The 17826-nt window shown below is 40.5% G+C and overlaps 2 protein-coding genes across 8 annotated transcripts in view; one reads left to right on the top strand and one right to left on the bottom strand.

Moving 5' to 3' along the window:
- Window positions 1-17826, top strand: part of ALMS1 (ALMS1 centrosome and basal body associated protein) — a 220770-nt gene that overhangs the window by 59137 nt on the left and 143807 nt on the right. For all 7 annotated transcript variants that reach the window (XM_050754354.1, XM_050754358.1, XM_050754352.1 and 4 more), the window contains one exon: window positions 10244-16633. In XM_050754354.1, the coding sequence (XP_050610311.1) occupies window positions 10244-16633 (6390 nt within the window). The remainder of the gene's footprint in view (window positions 1-10243; window positions 16634-17826) is intronic.
- The window catches only part of SFXN5 (sideroflexin 5), a 616301-nt gene that overhangs the window by 510559 nt on the left and 87916 nt on the right, over window positions 1-17826 (bottom strand). The window lies entirely within an intron of this gene.

Raw genomic sequence — 17826 nt, 5'->3', positions numbered from 1 at the left:
AAACATGGACATAAATATTTCTTTCATTTGCCTCCTCTTCACCCTATTGATGAGGGAGGGATTCCTGGTACTCAGCCTAATAGATTTCCATCCCATGCTAACCTGTGAAATTATTCAAACAAGCCAATCACATCCTCCTACAGAAATAAAAAAAAATCACCCTCTCTTCTTGCTACTGTAAGGCTGCCTCCCATAGTTTCTGTTTACTCATTCTGTTCACATGTACAACCCCCATGTGGCCCTGCATGACCTGGTATCTTCCCCAGCTGTGAGTATATGTGACTAATAAATACCGTCAGTCTCCTCTGTCCAGTGTTGTATTTAGCCAATCCAGAACCATCAAGCAGGAATCCCTCCTTCATCAATAGGGTGAAGAGGAGGCAAATGAAAGAAATATTTATGTCTATGTTTGATTCATATTGTATTGAAATGGTCCCTTGATATTAGTTGCCCTGATTTCTTATTGGCAAACCTCTGGATCCTATTTCATAACAAGCAGAAAGTGACTGCTGAGCTTCATCTCAAATTGGCTCCAAAGTATGAGTTAAAATAATTTACATATCAGGTAAAGTAGCTACACTTAACATAATTTGAATAGTTTAAATTACAAGATAAATTGGAAACAAGTTTGGATCTGGATTGTTGAAAAAGAATTGGTGACACCATTAGAAAGTAGGGTAGTCAATTTAGTTTTGGACATACTGAGTTTGATTTGTCAGGAGATCATTTGGTTTGAAGTGTCTTCAAAGCCGATTGAACAAATGGGAAATAGGAAATACAAATTTGGAAGATCTTAAATAATTCATGATTAAAATTATGCCATAAGAGTAGTTAAGCTTTCTGAAGGAGCATTGGTAGAGAGAAAAGCAAAATGTCAAGGATTAGTACCTCATGGAATACAATAGCAGAAAGAGGCCAATAGAAAATACCAAAAAGGACAGATACTTTGTTTAAATTCTTACTCTGGTTTAGTTCTTACCTCTTCAGTTTCCATTTCCATTTCTTAGTGCCTTTACCATGTCACACTGGATTTCATTGCACGTACATTTAGGATTGCTATGTCTTCTTGGTGGATTGATCCTTTATCATTATGTAAGATTCCTCTTTGTCCCTAGTAATTTTCTTTGTTCTGAAGATTATCTTATATAGCCACTCCTACATAATAGTTCTTTTCTTTCTTCTTCTTCCTCTTCTTCTTCTCCCCCTCCTCCTCCTTTTCTTCTTCTTCTTTCTTCTTCCTCCTCTTCCTCCTCCTCCCTCCTCCTCCTCCTTCTTCTTCTTCTCCTTCTCCTTCTCCTTCTCCTTCTCCTTCTCCTTCTCCTTCTTCTCCTTCTCCTTCTTCTCCTTCTCCTTCTTCTCCTTCTCCTTCTCCTTCTTCTTTTTTTTTTTTTTAAAGAGATAAGGTCTCACTCTGTTGCCCAGGCTGGAGTGCAGTGATATGATCATAGCTCACAGCAGCCTTGAATTCCTGGGCTCAGGCAGTCCTTCTGTCTCACCCTCTGAGTAGCTAGGACTATAGATGCACCCTACCATGCCCAGCTAATCTTTTTTTTTTTTTTTTTTTTTTTTTGTAGAGACAAGGTCTTGCTATGTTGCCCAGGCTGGTTTTCAGCTCCTGGCCTTTCAAAGCCTGATCCTCCCATCTTGACTTTCCAAAGTGCTGGGATTACAGGCATAAGCCACTATACCCAGCCTTTTAATCTGTCTTTTAGTTTCAGTCTTCCTATGTCATTGTGTTTGAAGTGAATTTTTTTGTAGACATCATGTAATTGGGTCATTTAAAAAAAAATCCACTCTGCTAATATCTGTATTTTAGTTTGTTTGTTTATTTATTTTGGGATGGAGTCTTGCTCTGTCACCAGGCTGGAGTATAGTGGTGTGACCTCGGCTCACTGCAACCTCTGCCTCCCAGGTTCAAGCGTGCCTCCCTGCCTCAGCCTCCCAAGTAGCTGGGACTACAGGCGCACACCGCCATGCCTGGCTAATTTTTGTATTTTTAGTGGGGACAGGCTTTCACCATGTTGGCCAAGATGGTCTCGATCTCTTGACCTTGTGATCCACCCCCCTTGGTCTCCCAAAGTGCTGAGATTATAGACGTAGTTTGTTTATTTAGATAGTTTATACCTGAAGTTAATATTGATCTATTATGCCTTAAGTCTGCAATTTTATTATTTATTTTCACTTTATTCCTGTTTCTCTTGTCTTGCCTTACTATGAGTTTCATGAACATATTTTAGAATTTTACTTTATTTATTTTTATTGTTTATTTATTTATTAATTTATGAGATGGAGTCTCGCTCTGTCGCCCAGGCTGGAGTGCAGTGGCACGATCTTGGCTCACTGCAAGCTCCATCTCCCGGGTTCACGCCATCCTTCTACCTCAGCCTCCCAATTAGCTGGGATTACAGGTGTGTGCCATCGGGCCCGGCTAATTGTTTTGTATTTTTGGTAGAGATGGGGTCTCACCATGTTGGCCAGCTGGTTTCAAACTCTTGACCTCTAGTGATCCGCCTGCATCAGCCTCCCAAAGTGCTAGGATTATAGGCGTGAGCCACCGAGCCCGGCCCTTGGAGTGGATTTCTTTGGGTTTCCTGTTTGGAGCTGACTTACCTTCTTTAATCTATAAGTTTATGTCTCCTCAAATTTGGAATGTTTTCAGACTTTATTTCTTTGAACTTAACTCATCTTGTTTGCATCATTTGATTGTCTTCTCCCTCTCTATCGCGTTCACACTCTCTCCCTCTCTGTCTCTGTCTCTCTCTCTCTCTCTCGGCTCACTGCAACCTCTGCCTCCTGGGTTCAAGCGATTCTTGTGTCTCAGCCTCCCGCGTAGCTGGAATCTTAGGTGTGTACCACCACGCCCAGCTAATTCTTTGTATTTTTAGTAGAGACGGGGTTTCACCATGTTGGCCAGGCTGGTCTTGAACTCCTGACCTTAAGTGATCCACCCGCCTCAGCCTCCCAAAGAGCTGGGATTACAGGTGTGAGCAACCACAGCCAGCCTTGATTGTCTTTTCTCAATCAATTTGTGATTTTCCTGGTTCTTAGTGGTAAAAACAAGTTTTGATTATATCCTGGACATTTTGGATATTATGTTAGGAGACTTTGATTCCTATTTATTATCTTCTGTTTAGCAGGCAGGTGCTCTATTTAGGTTTTCCATGTAGGTTCTGGCCTATTTATGTGGCTGTGATCCCAAAGATAATTTAGTTTTCAGGGTAGTTGCATTCTGGTCTATTTCAGTGGTACCATTGAGGCTCCCACTCAGTCCCTGTTGGTGATGCTTATGTGGGTGGAATGGTCTTCCTCAAGGCCTGCTGCTGCTGTGTGGGAAGGGGGAAATGCTAACCCGCAGAGTAGAGAACATTTCCCTGGGCCTGCCCCTGGACCACCTGGTGTCAGTGGGTCACCCACTTGATTCTTGTTGATGGCATTCATGGAGTTAGAAAATGCTTTTCTAGGCCTCCTGATGCATCTAGGTAGGATGCTGGGCCCTGGGATGGAGAACATTTCCTTGAACCTACTCTCTGGGTTTCTCAGTGCTAGTGGACTTCCCATTCAATTTTTGCCAGTGCCACTGGGGAAGGAAAGTGGCTACCTGGGCTGCCTTTTACCACAGGAGAATTAGGAGATGGTGGACCTAGGTCTCCTTTTGTTGCTGGCTAGAGGACAGGGAGATGCCAAATCTGTTGGGACTCTCCGCCTGGTTTCTGCTGACACTACAGTTCAGGTGGTGCAAGCTTACCTGTTGCTGCTGGGTCGGAGTAGGGTGTGGGGAAATGGGACTGTCTGCTAAGTCTGCTGGGCTGCCCATTTCTTGGTCCTTGGGCTATTGACAGCAGGCTTTTCTTGGACTTCTTTCCGCCCTCCTTCCTTCCCTTTCTCCTTCCCACTATTCCTATTCCTATTTCTATTTCTGGCCTTAGTTCCACAGTGTAGGCCTCTCCAGAGTCCAGCCTCAGATATGACAGTTAAAAAGAAAACTGAGAAAGTAATTGCCATGTTGTTCTCCAGTCTGGAGGTCCTTAGCCAGTCTGCCTTTCACTTTCTACCTTTCAGTCTTTATCTGATTGGCTTTTGGTTTCTAGGTAAATGGAGGGAAAAGCAAATTTGTGTCATTTTGTCAGGGAACAGAAGACAACTGGAGTTTCGAAAACTTGACTTCGATGTGCTATTGTCTTTGGTTGTTGGTAGAAATAATCATACGGGGGAAGTGAGGTAAAGGTCTTTCTCAGGCAATATTGAATAAACTCAGGGATCTCAAGCCACAGAATGTGGGGACACCTATGCCATGAAACTTTCCTAACTTTTCTAAAATCTGTAGCCCCCATCCTGAACTATTAATAATAGCTGACATTTATTGCTTGTTCACATTGCTAAGCATTTTACATATTATTATTGTAATGTACATTAGTTATATAATACAGGTTGAGCGTCCCTAATCTGAAAATCCGCAATCCAAAATAGTCCAAAATCTGAAACTTTTTGACTGCTGATGTGATATTCAAAGGAATTACTCATTAGCGCATTTTGGATTTCAGATTTTTGGATTAGGTATGCACAGTGTATTCTTTTATCATATTATTATGCCATATTGTTTTATATTTGTATCTGACTTACGATGATGGGCGCTGCTATTATTCTATTTGCTATCTGAGCAAAATGAAACTTAGAGAAATTAAGTGACTTGCCCAAAGTCCCACTTTCTCTAAGAGGATTTTGATAGCTTCATTCCATATTGTTCTCTCTGTTTTTGAAGTTTTGAATGCCTTTATAACCTTACCATAAACATATCACACCATCAGTTTATACAAATTCTTTCTCAGAGAGGGCACCAATTTAATTTCTATTATATACTTAACACAAATCTTGGCATATGATAAAGGCATGAAAGAGTCTCGATGATTGTTTCCTAACTTAAGAGTTCATCGGTTAGTGGTACGGTACTGGCTGCCTCAGCTTGTTTACAGCATCAGGTAGTGACATAGTAGGAAACAATGCTTTGTGCAAGAAAGGATTTTAACTTCTTCCTAGGTAATATCAACACCCAGGGCTTCAGTTATTTTCTATGACTGATGACTTCCAATTGTAGGACTCTATCTAGATATATCTTACACTCCAAATGTTTGTATCTGACTACTATGGAATGTCTTCATTTGGATGTCCCAAAGGCATCTTAATGTCAGAACTTTAAAAATGGAACCAGTCATCTCTTTAAACCTACTCTTCCTTCTCTATTTCTTTTCAGGGAATGAGTGTCTACTTATTAGCCAAGCTAGAAACTTGTATTCTTCTTTCCCCCTCATCCCTGCCCAATCACTCAATCCCGTTGCTTCTGACTATCAGACTCCCATTCTCTTTTCTGAATTACTGCATTAGTAATGGAAAACTGATCATCTTCTCTGCCACTCATTTTTTGTATTAAGCGAAACTAGTCTGTTTACAGGGCAGACTTGATAATGTCACTTCCTAGTTTGGAGTTCTTGCTTTCCATTGTTAACCTCAGGGTAAATTCTAAACTCCTTAGTACATAGTAGAAGGTCCCTGCTTACCTTCGTAGCCTTATACTTGCCTCTTTTTTCATAGTGAACTACTGTCATTTCTTCATGATGTAGACCCTCTTGTCTCCTTGATCTCATAGATGCTATTTTCTCTACTTGGAATGCTTCCCTATTCTTTATATGCCCATTTTTGCCTCATTTCTGGTTTTATCCTTTCATTCTGAGCTTTGCTGTCTTTCAGGAAAATGTTTCTGTTTTTTGCTGTTCACCATGACTCTTTAAGAAAGAGCCAGATACTCCTTATATATGTTACTATAGTGTCCTGTAAACAACCTCCCTAATCATTGCCCTTACACTGAATTTAGTAATTGCTTTTTTTCACTTGTTTCTATCTCCCACAGGACTTTAAGCTCTTTGAGGGTAGAGCTGGGGCTTTGCTAATATATATATTTTTGCACCTGGCCGTGAAAGCTGCTCAATAAGTATCTGTTGAATGACTTAATGAATCGATGAATATTAAATGAATTAATGTGCCTGGGTAGACTGGAGAGGGGTAGAATAAGATGGTAGGTTTTGTATTTTGGCAGGGATCAGTTCTCAAGAAAGTGGATCAAATAAATGTAAGTATCATATTTCATTGACTATGTGTCAGTTGTAATGAAAGCCTATGGATTAGTGTCTTATCACTATTTTATTGATCTCTAACATGAGGCTGTGTCTCTATGACTTGAATGGCCTATATGTCTTACTTTATGTTGTTTGGTGGGTATTGGGGTTTATGTTCCCTGCCTCTAAACCTAATTGATTTTTCTATTAGTTTTCCTGCCATAATTTTTATTGACGCCCAGTCTTTTGTTTAACCTTACTACCTTAGGTTGTTATTTGTTAGGTATCTTCTCCCTTGAAGATGCAAGTTACTCAGGGCAGGGAGGGAACCTGAGTGTGGCTCAGAGTAAGGGAGGACTTTAGTTTGGGGCAGGACTTTGAAGGGTTCTGTTAAAGATGAGGAGCCTAGAAGCAGGATCTGAAATTACATCTTCTCCTGTCCCAGAGGGAACTTCTTTGAGTTAGGGGTGCACCTATCAGGGTGGTTTGATGACTGGGCATTACTAGGACTAGGGTATAACTTTCCCAGGGTTATTCTGTTAGGAAGTAGTGTTTGGGATTTGATGTTTGAGTACCGGGTTCATGAACTTTTCATAACACCAGCAGTTCATTAGCTTTTTGAAACCCCTGCCCACTTAGGAATGAGGAAGAGTGTATAACGCACTTAACCTAACAATTCCTGCTTTCACATTGAAAAAGAACTTAGTGATAGCAACAACAAAATTAGGAATTAAATCATAGGCTATAGTGTTAGCTTGTATATGTGATTTTTGTGTTATAAAATAGTGCCCTATTATCTTTTGAAACTAAGCAATTTTATTACATTTAACTTGATTTTGTATTGCAAGTTATTTAAATGGCATACATTTATCAACAGGAGGACATTAATGAATTATCAGTATGCAGGAACTTTGGAAGGGTTATATTTACATCCGCTGTGCTAATAAGAGTATCAAAAATTCCTGTTTGAACTGTGATATACTTGTGTTATAGTTTAGTTATGAGAGAATATAGTTTAAGATGATGAATGTTGAAGTAAACATCTATGAGTTTACTGAGGGATTAACCAAATACAGCAAAATTAAAATTAGTTATCAATAATTAATAATTAGGAACTTATAAAAATGATATAGTAATTAGAAAGCAAGAATAACAGCAATGATGACAAAGACCCATTTAAAATATCACTGGTGTCTTTTTAAAAACTACATGAATTTGAGTTTACTTCTCTGTACACACAATAGGTGCTTTTGCCAGACTTCTTTTTTAAAAAACTTTTTTATTTTTAATTTTTATGAGAACATAGTAGGTGTATATATTTATGGGGTACATGAGATATTTTGACACAAACATATGATATGCAATAATCACATCAAGGTAAATGGTGTATCTGTCACCTCAAGCATTCATTATTTCTTTATGTTGTGAAAAGTACAGTTACACTCTTTTAATTTAAAATGTGTTATAAATAATTGTTGACTGTAGTCACCCTGTTGTACTATATCATATTCTAGAGCTTATTCATTCTAACTACATTTTTGTACCCATTAACCATCCTCCCCGCTACCTTCCTAGCCCCATTACAGACTTATTAGTGACTGAATTAGAGGGCTCAAAATTAGAGCTATAGTAATTTATTTGTGTGTGCTAGTATTAAAACCCATAATAATTCACTTGGAATGATTACTGGTAAGAGGCTCTTAGTCATATGTAAAATGGAAGTATGGAATTGTACCTCATTTTGTCTGTAAGAAATAAAGGGCTCGCTTATTCTTCTTATGCCAGTATATACTTGGGGAAATAAAACCGTGCTGTCTTTATCACCTAAGGAAGCCTTCTGTGTTACTAAGCACCTTAGTATGGAGAAGAGTTCTTGAGTAAGTTGTACCCAGTTGTTAGTCTTAATGTCATCTCTAGGAGGCATACAGTTCCGACGAATATACAACTTCGGTATAGTATAGTATAGTCTTTTTCTGGCAGCCATGTTCCTCTTCTTGGTCGAAACTTACCTCTTCAACTCACCCCTACTTATGAAAATGAATCTCCAAAGATTTGATCAGTATATAGTAATATTGTAACACTCACGCTTAGTGTATTCTTCTTTCCCAGGGCTGAGAGAATAATAAGCACTCTAAAAACATACCATTTTTCATCATGAACTCCTTACTTTCATAGACATATTTTAAAATTCATAATTAGTGGATTTGTGATCACCATTCTTCTGACAGTTTGACATATATGTCCTTAACTTTATATAGAACTGACAAGAATTCTTCTTTAACATCATGCATCTCCTCCTGCACTTTTAACAGCTTAACCTATAGTTGTTCTTCCAGTTTTCTTTACTAATCTTTTCCTTTACCCCTGAGGTTAAGAAGACCTTATCTTATGTAACCTTCTGGATCCTTCAAGGACCTGGACTGTACATCTTAACTCCTTAGCTATTTATGTCATTTGTCCCCATTCATGGTGTCACTAATAATTTGTAATGGCCAAAGGGATGTAAAAACTTTGAGAAATTAGGAAATCATTTAGAAAAACAAGGTTCTGTTTTGTTAATCTGTTTTGATTTATTAACTTCTTGAGCCTGTTCTGTTTCCTTACAAAAAACTTTTCTTATTTTCTTTAGACCCAGCAGGCAAGAACCTCACAAAATTTTGTAACCCATATTCCTTCTCAAGTTACAGTGCATGTTGCATTTTTAAATTTTTTACTTTTCTTGAAGAGTTAATACTTGATACTTCTAGTTCTTTACTTTAAAATTCACTCCTCTACCCGTTTCATTCTATATTCAGCTCCTTTGGAGCTCATCAGTGGCCATAGAAAGCCAGTCGGTTGTAGTGGAAAGAGCTCAGAATTTGGATTTAGAGTTCAAGAGTTAAAGTACCAGTTTTTGTCACTTACCCACCTACAATTCTAGAAAAACTATGTATCTTTGCACTTAAAATGTGATCTGAGGACCAATAACATTGGGCATCCCTGGGGAGCTTGTTAGAAATGCAGAATTTCAGGTCCCACCCAGACCTACTGAGTCAGAATCTGCAAGTTAACAAGATCCCAACACTGAGAAGCACTGTTACATGGTCGTCTTTGCAACTCGGTTTCCCTATACATAAAGTATGGATAATACTTGCTCTATATATCAATCATCTTAACATCATCTGACACATCATATGTTTTACCAATTTATTGTCAGCCTCCTTCTGCTGGAATACAAATAAGCTCTGTGAGGTAGGGATTATTGTCTGTTCGTTTATTGCTGTATGTAGAACAGTGCCTAGCACATAATAAGCATTCATGTATTTTGAATGAACAATGAATGAATGGACAGCTTGTCAAATCCTGTCATTTCTGTTGCAGTCACTTACTTTACACTGCTGTTTAAAACTGCTTTCATTTCATATAGAAACGTTCGTTGGATTGTGCAACCCAGATTTTTACATTCCCTTCTCTCTCATCTTGAAAACTTTAAAACTGTAAACAACTTGCCATGCCATATGGAATTAAGTTCAAACTCTTCAGAGTAACCTTTAGAGTCTTTTTCAGTTTTATGTACTTAAATATATATACATTATACAGGGTGCATTTGCTGGGAGAGTCCTTCAAACTCACTGCACGCATAGCATCCCTGTAGGCCATATTGTACTGCCCCTGTGGGACTTTGGGTGCAAGAGGAACCTGTGAAAATAAGCTGATGATCCTTTGCTGTACCAGGGATCATAAAGTCTTTTGTCTCTGACTGAAGACCTTATGTCTTATGCTAGCCTACAAGACACAATAACAGATTGTAAGTAGGGAATTGTAAGTAGTAGATTGAAATCAAATCCTAGACCCAACAGCATTATCCCATCTCATTGATAATTCTCTAAAAATCCAAGTTTTAAGATCCTTATAATATTTCATCTGCTGGATATACTATTGTTTATAACCATTACTCTGTTGTTGAAGATTTAAAATATTTTTACTTTAGTTTTCTAATTAATATATTTGTGTGCAAATATTTGTCTCCTTTGATGGCTGTTTCTTTAGGATTCATTTCTAGGAGCTTTTTAAAGGCTCAAAGCTTGCGTTTTTTCAGCACATAGAATTTAAAATAGAAAATTTTATATAATATTAACAAATCTCTTTTTCTTTAGGAGATGCTTCTAAAGGAGGCATAGCTAAAGTTACTCAATCCAACTTGAAGTCAGGCATCACTACCACTCCTGTTGATTCAGACATTGGATCTCATTTATCCTTGTCCCTTGAGGACCTGTCTCAGTTGACTCTAAGTTCTCCTCTAGAAACTACTACTGGTCAACACACCAGTACTCTCAACCAAAGGCCATTAGCGGATACTCATCTAACTGAAGAGACTCTGAAAGTCACAGCTATTCCTGAACCAGCTTACCAGAAGACTGCAACACCAACAGTACTCTCTAGTTCCCACTCACACAGGGGGAAGCCCAGTATTTTATACCAGCAGGGCTTGCCAGACAGTCATCTAACTGAAGAGGCTTTGAAAGTTTTAGCTGCTCCTGGACCAACTGATGAGACAACTGGCATACCAACTCTAACTTCTACTTCCTACTCACATAGAGAGAAGCCTGGTATTTTTTACCAACAAGAGTTACCAGAGAGTAACTTAACTGAAGAGCCTTTGAAAGTTTCAGCTGCTCCTGGCCCAGTGGAGCAGAAAACTGGAATACCTACAGTATCCTCTACATCCCACTCACATGGAGAGGACCTCCTCTTTTTCTATCGACAGACCTTGCCAGATGGTCATCTAACTGATCAGGCTCTGAAAGTTTCAGCTATGTCTGGACCGGCTGACCAGAAGACTGGGACAGCAACAGTACTCTCTACTCCCTACTCACATAGAGAGAAGCCTGGTATTTTTTACCAACAAGAGTTCCCAGATAGTCATCAAACTAAAGAGACTCTTAAAGTTTCGTTCACTCCTGGACTAGCTGACCAGAAGACTGAGATACCAGCAGTACAGTCTAGTTCTTACTCACAGAGAGAAAAGCCTAGTATTTTGTCCTCACAGGTGTTAGCAGACAGTCGTCTACCTGAAGAGGGTCTGAACGTTTCAGCTGTTGCTGGACCAGCTGACCAGAAGACTGGCCTACCAACAGTACCCTCTAATGCATACTCACACAGAGAGAAGCTCCGTATTTTCTACCAACAGGCCTTGCTGGACAGCCAACTACCTGAAGAGGTTCTGAAAAATTCAGCTGTTTCTGGACCAGCTGACAGAAAGACGGGGACACCAACTGTAACCTCTACTTCCTCTGTGTCCTCTTCACTTGGAGAAAAGCCTGGTGCTTTCTATCAGCAGACCTTACCCAATAGTCATCTAACTGAAGAGGCTCTGAAAGTATCAGTTGTTCCTGGACCCGGTGATCAGAAGACTGGGATACCCTCAGCACCATCTAGTTTCTACTCACACAGAGAGAAGCCCGTTATTTTTTCCCAGCAGACCCTACCAGACTTTCTTTTCCCTGAAGAGGCTCTGAAGGTTTCAGCTGTTTCTGTATTGGCTGCCCAGAAGACTGGGACACCAACAGTGTCCTCTAATTCTCACTCACATAACGAGAAATCTAGTATTTTCTACCAGCAAGAGTTGCCAGACAGTGATCTACCTAGAGAATCTCTGAAAATGTCTGCTATTCCTGGACTGACTGACCAGAAGACTGTCCCAACACCAACAGTACCTTCAGGTTCCTTCTCACATAGAGAGAAGCCCAGTATTTTCTATCAGCAGGAATTGCCAGATAGTCATCCAACTGAAAAGGCTGTGAAAGTTTCAACTGGCCCTGGACCAGCTGACCAGAAGACTGAGATGCCAACAATACAGTCTAGTTCTTACCCACAGAGGGAGAAGCCTAGTGTTTTTTACCCACAGGTGTTATCAGACAGTCGTCTACCTGAAGAGAGTCTGAAAGTTTCAGCCTTCCCTGGACCAGCTGATCAGACGACTGACACACCAGCAGTACCCTCTACTTTCTACTCACAAAGAGAGAAGCCTGGTATTTTCTACCAACAGACCTTGCCAGAGAGTCATCTGCCTAAAGAGGCTCTGAAAATTTCAGTAGCTCCTGGACCAGCAGACCAGAGGACTGGCACACCAACTGTAACCTCAACTTCCTACTCACAATATAGAGAAAAGCCCAGCATTTTCCACCAACAGGCCTTGCCAGGTACTCATATACCTGAAGAGGCTCAGAAAGTTTCAGCTGTTACTGGACTGGGTGACCAGAAGACTTGGATACCAGGAGTACTTTCTACTTTCTACTCACAAAGAGAGAAGCCTGGTATTTTCTATCAACAGACCTTGCCAGGTAGTCATATACCTGAAGAGGCACAGAAAGGTTCAACTGTTCCTGGACCAGCTGACCAGAAGACTGGGACACCAACTCCAACCTCTACTTCCTACTCACACACAGAGAAGCCTGGTATTTTCTACCAACAGGTCTTGCCAGATAATCATCCAACTGAAGAGGCTCTGAAAATTTCAGTTGCCTATGAACCAGTTGACCAGACAACTGGCACACCAACTGCAACCTCTACTTCCTACTCACAACATCGAGAGAAGCCCAGCATTTTCTACCAACAGTCATTGCCAAGTAGTCATCTAACTGAAGAGGCACGGAAAGTTTCAGTGGTTCCTGGACCAGCTGACCAGAAGACTGGGATACCAACTTTACCCTCTACTTTCTACTCATACACAGAGAAGCCTGGTGTTTTCTACCAACAGGTCTTGCCAGATAATCATCCAACTGAAGAGGCTCTGAAAATTTCAGTTGCCTATGAACCAGTTGACCAGACAACTGGCACACCAACTGCAACCTCTACTTCCTACTCACAACATAGAGAGAAGCCCAGCATTTTCTACCAGCAGTTGTTGCCAAGTAGTCATCTAACTGAAGAGGCACGGAAAGTTTCAGTGGTTCCTGGACCAGCTGACCAGAAGACTGGGACACCAACTTCAACGTCTACTTTCTACTCACACACAGAGAAGCCTGGTGTTTTCTACCAACAGGTCTTGCCAGATAATCATCCAACTGAAGAGGCTCTGAATATTTCAGTTGCCTATGAACCAGTTGACCAGACAACTGGCACACCAACTGCAACCTCTACTTCCTACTCACAGCATCGAGAGAAGCCCAGCATTTTCTACCAACAGTCGTTGCCAAGTAGTCATCTAACTGAAGAGGCGAAGAACGTTTCAGCAGTTCCTGGACCAGCTGACCAGAAGACTGGGACACCAACTTTACCCTCTACTTTCTACTCACACACAGAGAAGCCTGGTGTTTTCTACCAACAGGTCTTGCCACATAGTCATCTACCTGAAGAGGCTTTAAAAGTTTCAGTTGCTCCTGGACCAGTTGACCAAACGATTGGCACACCAACTGTAACCTCTCCTTCCAGCTCATTTGGAGAGAAGCCCATTGTTATCTACAAACAGGCCTTTCCAGATGGTCATCTACCTGAAGAGTCTCTGAAAGTTTCAGTTGCTCCTGGACCAGTTGACCAGACAACTGGCTCACCAACTGTAACCTCTCCTTCCTACTCGCAACATAGAGCAAAGCCTGGCAGTTTCTACCAGCCGGCATTGCTAGGTAGTCAAATACCTGAAGAGGCTCTCAGAGTTTCATCTGCTCCTGGACCAGCTGACCAGACAACTGGCATACCAACCATAACCTCTACTTCCTACTCACTTGGAGAGAAGCCCATTATTATCTACAAACAGGCCTTTGCAGATGGTCATCTACCTGAAGAGGCTCTGAAAGTTTCCATTGTTTCTGGACCTACTGAAAGGAAGACTGAGATACCAACAGGACCTTTAGGTTCCAGTGCACTTGGAGAGAAGCCCCTTACTTTCTACCAGCAGGCTCTGTTAGACAGTCCTCTAAATAAAGAAGTTGTGAAAGTTTCAGCTGCTCCTGGACCAGTTGACCAGAAGACTGAGACAATACCAGTATATTCTACTCCCTACTCAAATAGGGGGAAGGCCTTCATTTTCTACCAACAGACCCTATCAGACAGTCATTTACCTGAAGAAGCTCTCAAAGTTCCACCTGTTCCTGGACCAGATGCCCAGAAGACTGAGACACCATCAGTATCCTCTAGTTTATACTCACATAGAGAGAAGCCTGTTGTCTTCTACCAACAGGCCCTGCCAGACAGTCAGCTAACTAAAGAAACTCTGAAAGTTTCAGCTGTTCCTCAACCAGCTGACCAGAAGACTGGGTTATCTACTGTAACCTCCTCTTTCTATTCACATACAGAGAAGCCTAATACTTCTTACCAACAAGAGTTGCCAGATGGTCATCTAACTGAAAAGGCTCTGAAAGTTTCAGATGTTCCTGGACCAGCTGACCAGAAGAGTGGGTTATCAACAGTAACCTCTACTTCCTACTCACACAGAGAGAAGCCCATTATTTCCTACCAGCAAGAGTTGCCACGTTTTACTGAAGCAGGTTTGAAAATTTTAAGAGTTCCTGGACCAGCTGACCAGAAGACTGGAATAAACGTCCTGTCCTCTAATTCCTACCCACAGAGAGAGCAGTCTGTCATTTCTTATCAGCAGGAGTTGCCAGATCTTACTGAAGTAACTTTGAAAGCAGTAGGGGTTCCTGGGCCTGCTGACCAGAAGACTGGGATACAAATAGCATCCTCTAGTTCCTACTCAAATAGAGAGAAGCCCAGTATTTTTCATCAGCAGGAGTTGCCAGATATTACTGAAGAAACTTTCAATGTTTTTGTTGTTCCTGGACAAGGTGACCAGAAGGCTGAGATACCAACAGTACCTCTAAGTTACTACTCACATAGAGAGAAGCCTAGTGTTATCTCTCAACAGGAGTTGCCAGACAGTCATCTCACAGAAGAGGCTCTGAAAGTTTCACCTGTTTCTATACCAGCAGAGCAGAAGACTGGGATACCAATAGGACCGTCTAGTTCCTACTCACATTCACATAAAGAGAAACTCAAGATTTCAACTGTGCACATACCAGATGACCAGAAAACTGAGTTTCCAGCAGCTACACTTAGTTCCTACTCACAAACAGAGAAGCCCAAGATTTCAACTGTGATTGGACCAAATGACCAGAAGACTCCATCCCAGACAGCTTTTCATAGTTCCTATTCTCAAACAGTAAAGCCCGATATTTTATTTCAACAGCAGTTGCCAGATAGAGATCAAAGTAAAGGTATTCTAAAGATTTCAGCTGTCCCTGAACTAACTGATGTGAATACTGGAAAACCAATACCTCTCTCTAGTTCTTATTTTCACAGAGAGAAATCAAGTATTTTCAGTCCACAGGAATTGCCAGGTAGACATGTAACTGAAGATGTGCTGAAGATTTCAACAATTCCTGGACCACCTAGTCAGAAAACAGTATTACCAACAGCTCTTCCTAGTTCCTTTTCACACCGAGAGAAACCCGATATTTTCTATCAAAAGGATTCGCCAGATAGACGTCTAACTGAAGATGCTCTAAAGATCTCAAGTGCTCTTGGGCAAGCTGATCAAATTACTGGATTACACACAGTTCCCTCTGGTACTTACTCACATGGTGAGAATCACAAGCTTGTTTCAGAACATGTCCAAAGGCTGATAGATAATTTGAATTCTTCTGACTCCAGTGTTAGCTCAAATAATGTGCTTTTAAATTCTCAGGCTGATGACAGAGTTGTAATAAATAAACCAGAATCTGCAGGTTTTAGAGATCTTGGCTCTGAAGAAATCCAGGATGCAGAAAATAGTTCTAAAACTCTTAAGGAAATTCGGACACTTTTGATGGAGGCAGAAAATATAGCACTGAAACGATGCAATTTTCCTGCTCCCCTTGCTCCTTTCAGAGATATTAGTGATATTTCATTTATACAATCTAAGAAGGTGGTTTGCTTCAAAGAACCCTCTTCCACTGATGTATCTAATGGTGATTTGCTTCAGAGACAGCCATTCACAGAGGAAAGCCCAAGCAGCAGGTGCATACAGAAGGATATTGGCACACAGACGAATTTGAAATGCCAGAGAGGCATTGAAAATTGGGAGTTTATTAGTTCAACTACAGTAAGAAGTCCTCTACAGGAAGCAGAGAGCAAAGTCAGTATGGCATTAGAAGAAACTCTTAGGCAATATCAAGCAGCCAAATCTGTAATGAGGTCTGAACCTGAAGGGTGTAGTGGAACCATTGGGAATAAAATTATTATCCCCATGATGACTGTCATAAAAAGTGATTCAAGTAGTGATGCCAGTGATGGAAATGGTTCCTGCTCGTGGGACAGTAATTTACCAGAGTCTTTGGAATCAGTTTCCGATGTTCTTCTAAACTTCTTTCCATATGTTTCACCCAAGACAAGTATAACAGATAGCAGAGAGGAAGAGGGTGTGTCAGAGAGTGAGGATGGTGGGGGTAGCAGTGTAGACTCACTGGCTGCACATGTGAAAAACCTTCTGCAATGTGAATCCTCACTGAATCATGCTAAAGAAATACTCAGAAATGCAGAGGAAGAGGAAAGCCGGGTACGAGCACACGGTAAGAAAAAAGGTTCAGGCTTATAAACGTTATAGCTTAATAATTTGTTTAAAGTTAGATATTTATGATTTGAGGGTGCCTAGCCAATGAAAAATAAAAACAAGATCAGGAAAAAAAAAGAATTGTTAGAGTGATTATATTTCTTCTTACAATCCATAAAAAGTCTATTTAACCAATAATGTAGTTAAGTTACAGTATTAGTACCAGCCTAAATTTAGGTTCTTGTTTTTAGGAGAAGTAGATTCTGATGTATGGCAGAGAGTAAAGAGGTCGCTTGGCTCCGGAGCTCCTAAAGCTATCATGTTTCCCTAATCCTCCCATTATAGTATCCTTATTGTGAAGGCAGAAAAAGCCTCCAATTTGCTGTGCTCTAAATTGCTTTTTGGCCGGGCGCGGTGGCTCAAGCCTGTAATCCCAGCACTTTGGGAGGCCGAGACGGGCGGATCACGAGGTCAGGAGATCGAGACCATCCTGGCTAACACGGTGAAACCCCGTCTCTACTAAAAAAATACAAAAAACTAGCCGGGCGAGGTGGCGGGCGCCTGTAGTCCCAGCTACTCGGGAGGCTGAGGCAGGAGAATGGTGTAAACCCGGGAGGCAGAGCTTGCAATGAGCTGAGATCCGGCCACTGCACTCCAGCCTGGGCGACAGAGCGAGACTCTGTCTCAAAAAAAAAAATAAATAAAAATAAATAAATAAATAAATGAATAAAAATAAATAAATAAATAAATTGCTTTTTGTCCTAAAACTACATATATTTTCTCTTTCCCTTTTCTAATAAAACTCTTGGTGGTGTTCTCAGACATTTGAAAAAAAATCAATGTAGTTTATACTAAAACTTGGATTAGAGGTTTAAAAGAGAATATTTACAAATCTCATTACTTTCTAATAGAATTCCATTAAAAACAAAAATCTGTAAGACAATATGGGGAATATATTTTGGGAGGCAATTTAAAAGCAATTTAGGCCTACCTAGAAATCGTCCCTTGAGGTTAACTTCCTACACTGTTCCTTGCACCTTTTTATTCTAAAAAAAAACCCTCCGAGTTGTATTTATTTCTTTTATAAATTGTAATTGTAGCAGGAACTAAAGGGAGAGGCAAAGGGACTCTTGATTAGAAGGAGGATTAAGATAAACATGATTGAATACCAGATTTAAAGTGGCTTTTTTGTAGAATTATCTATAGAGCATA

This window comes from Macaca thibetana, chromosome 13 (genome assembly GCF_024542745.1).
Source record: "Macaca thibetana thibetana isolate TM-01 chromosome 13, ASM2454274v1, whole genome shotgun sequence".
NCBI lineage: Eukaryota > Metazoa > Chordata > Mammalia > Primates > Cercopithecidae > Macaca > Macaca thibetana.
This window is presented reverse-complemented; position numbering and strand designations above follow the sequence as displayed.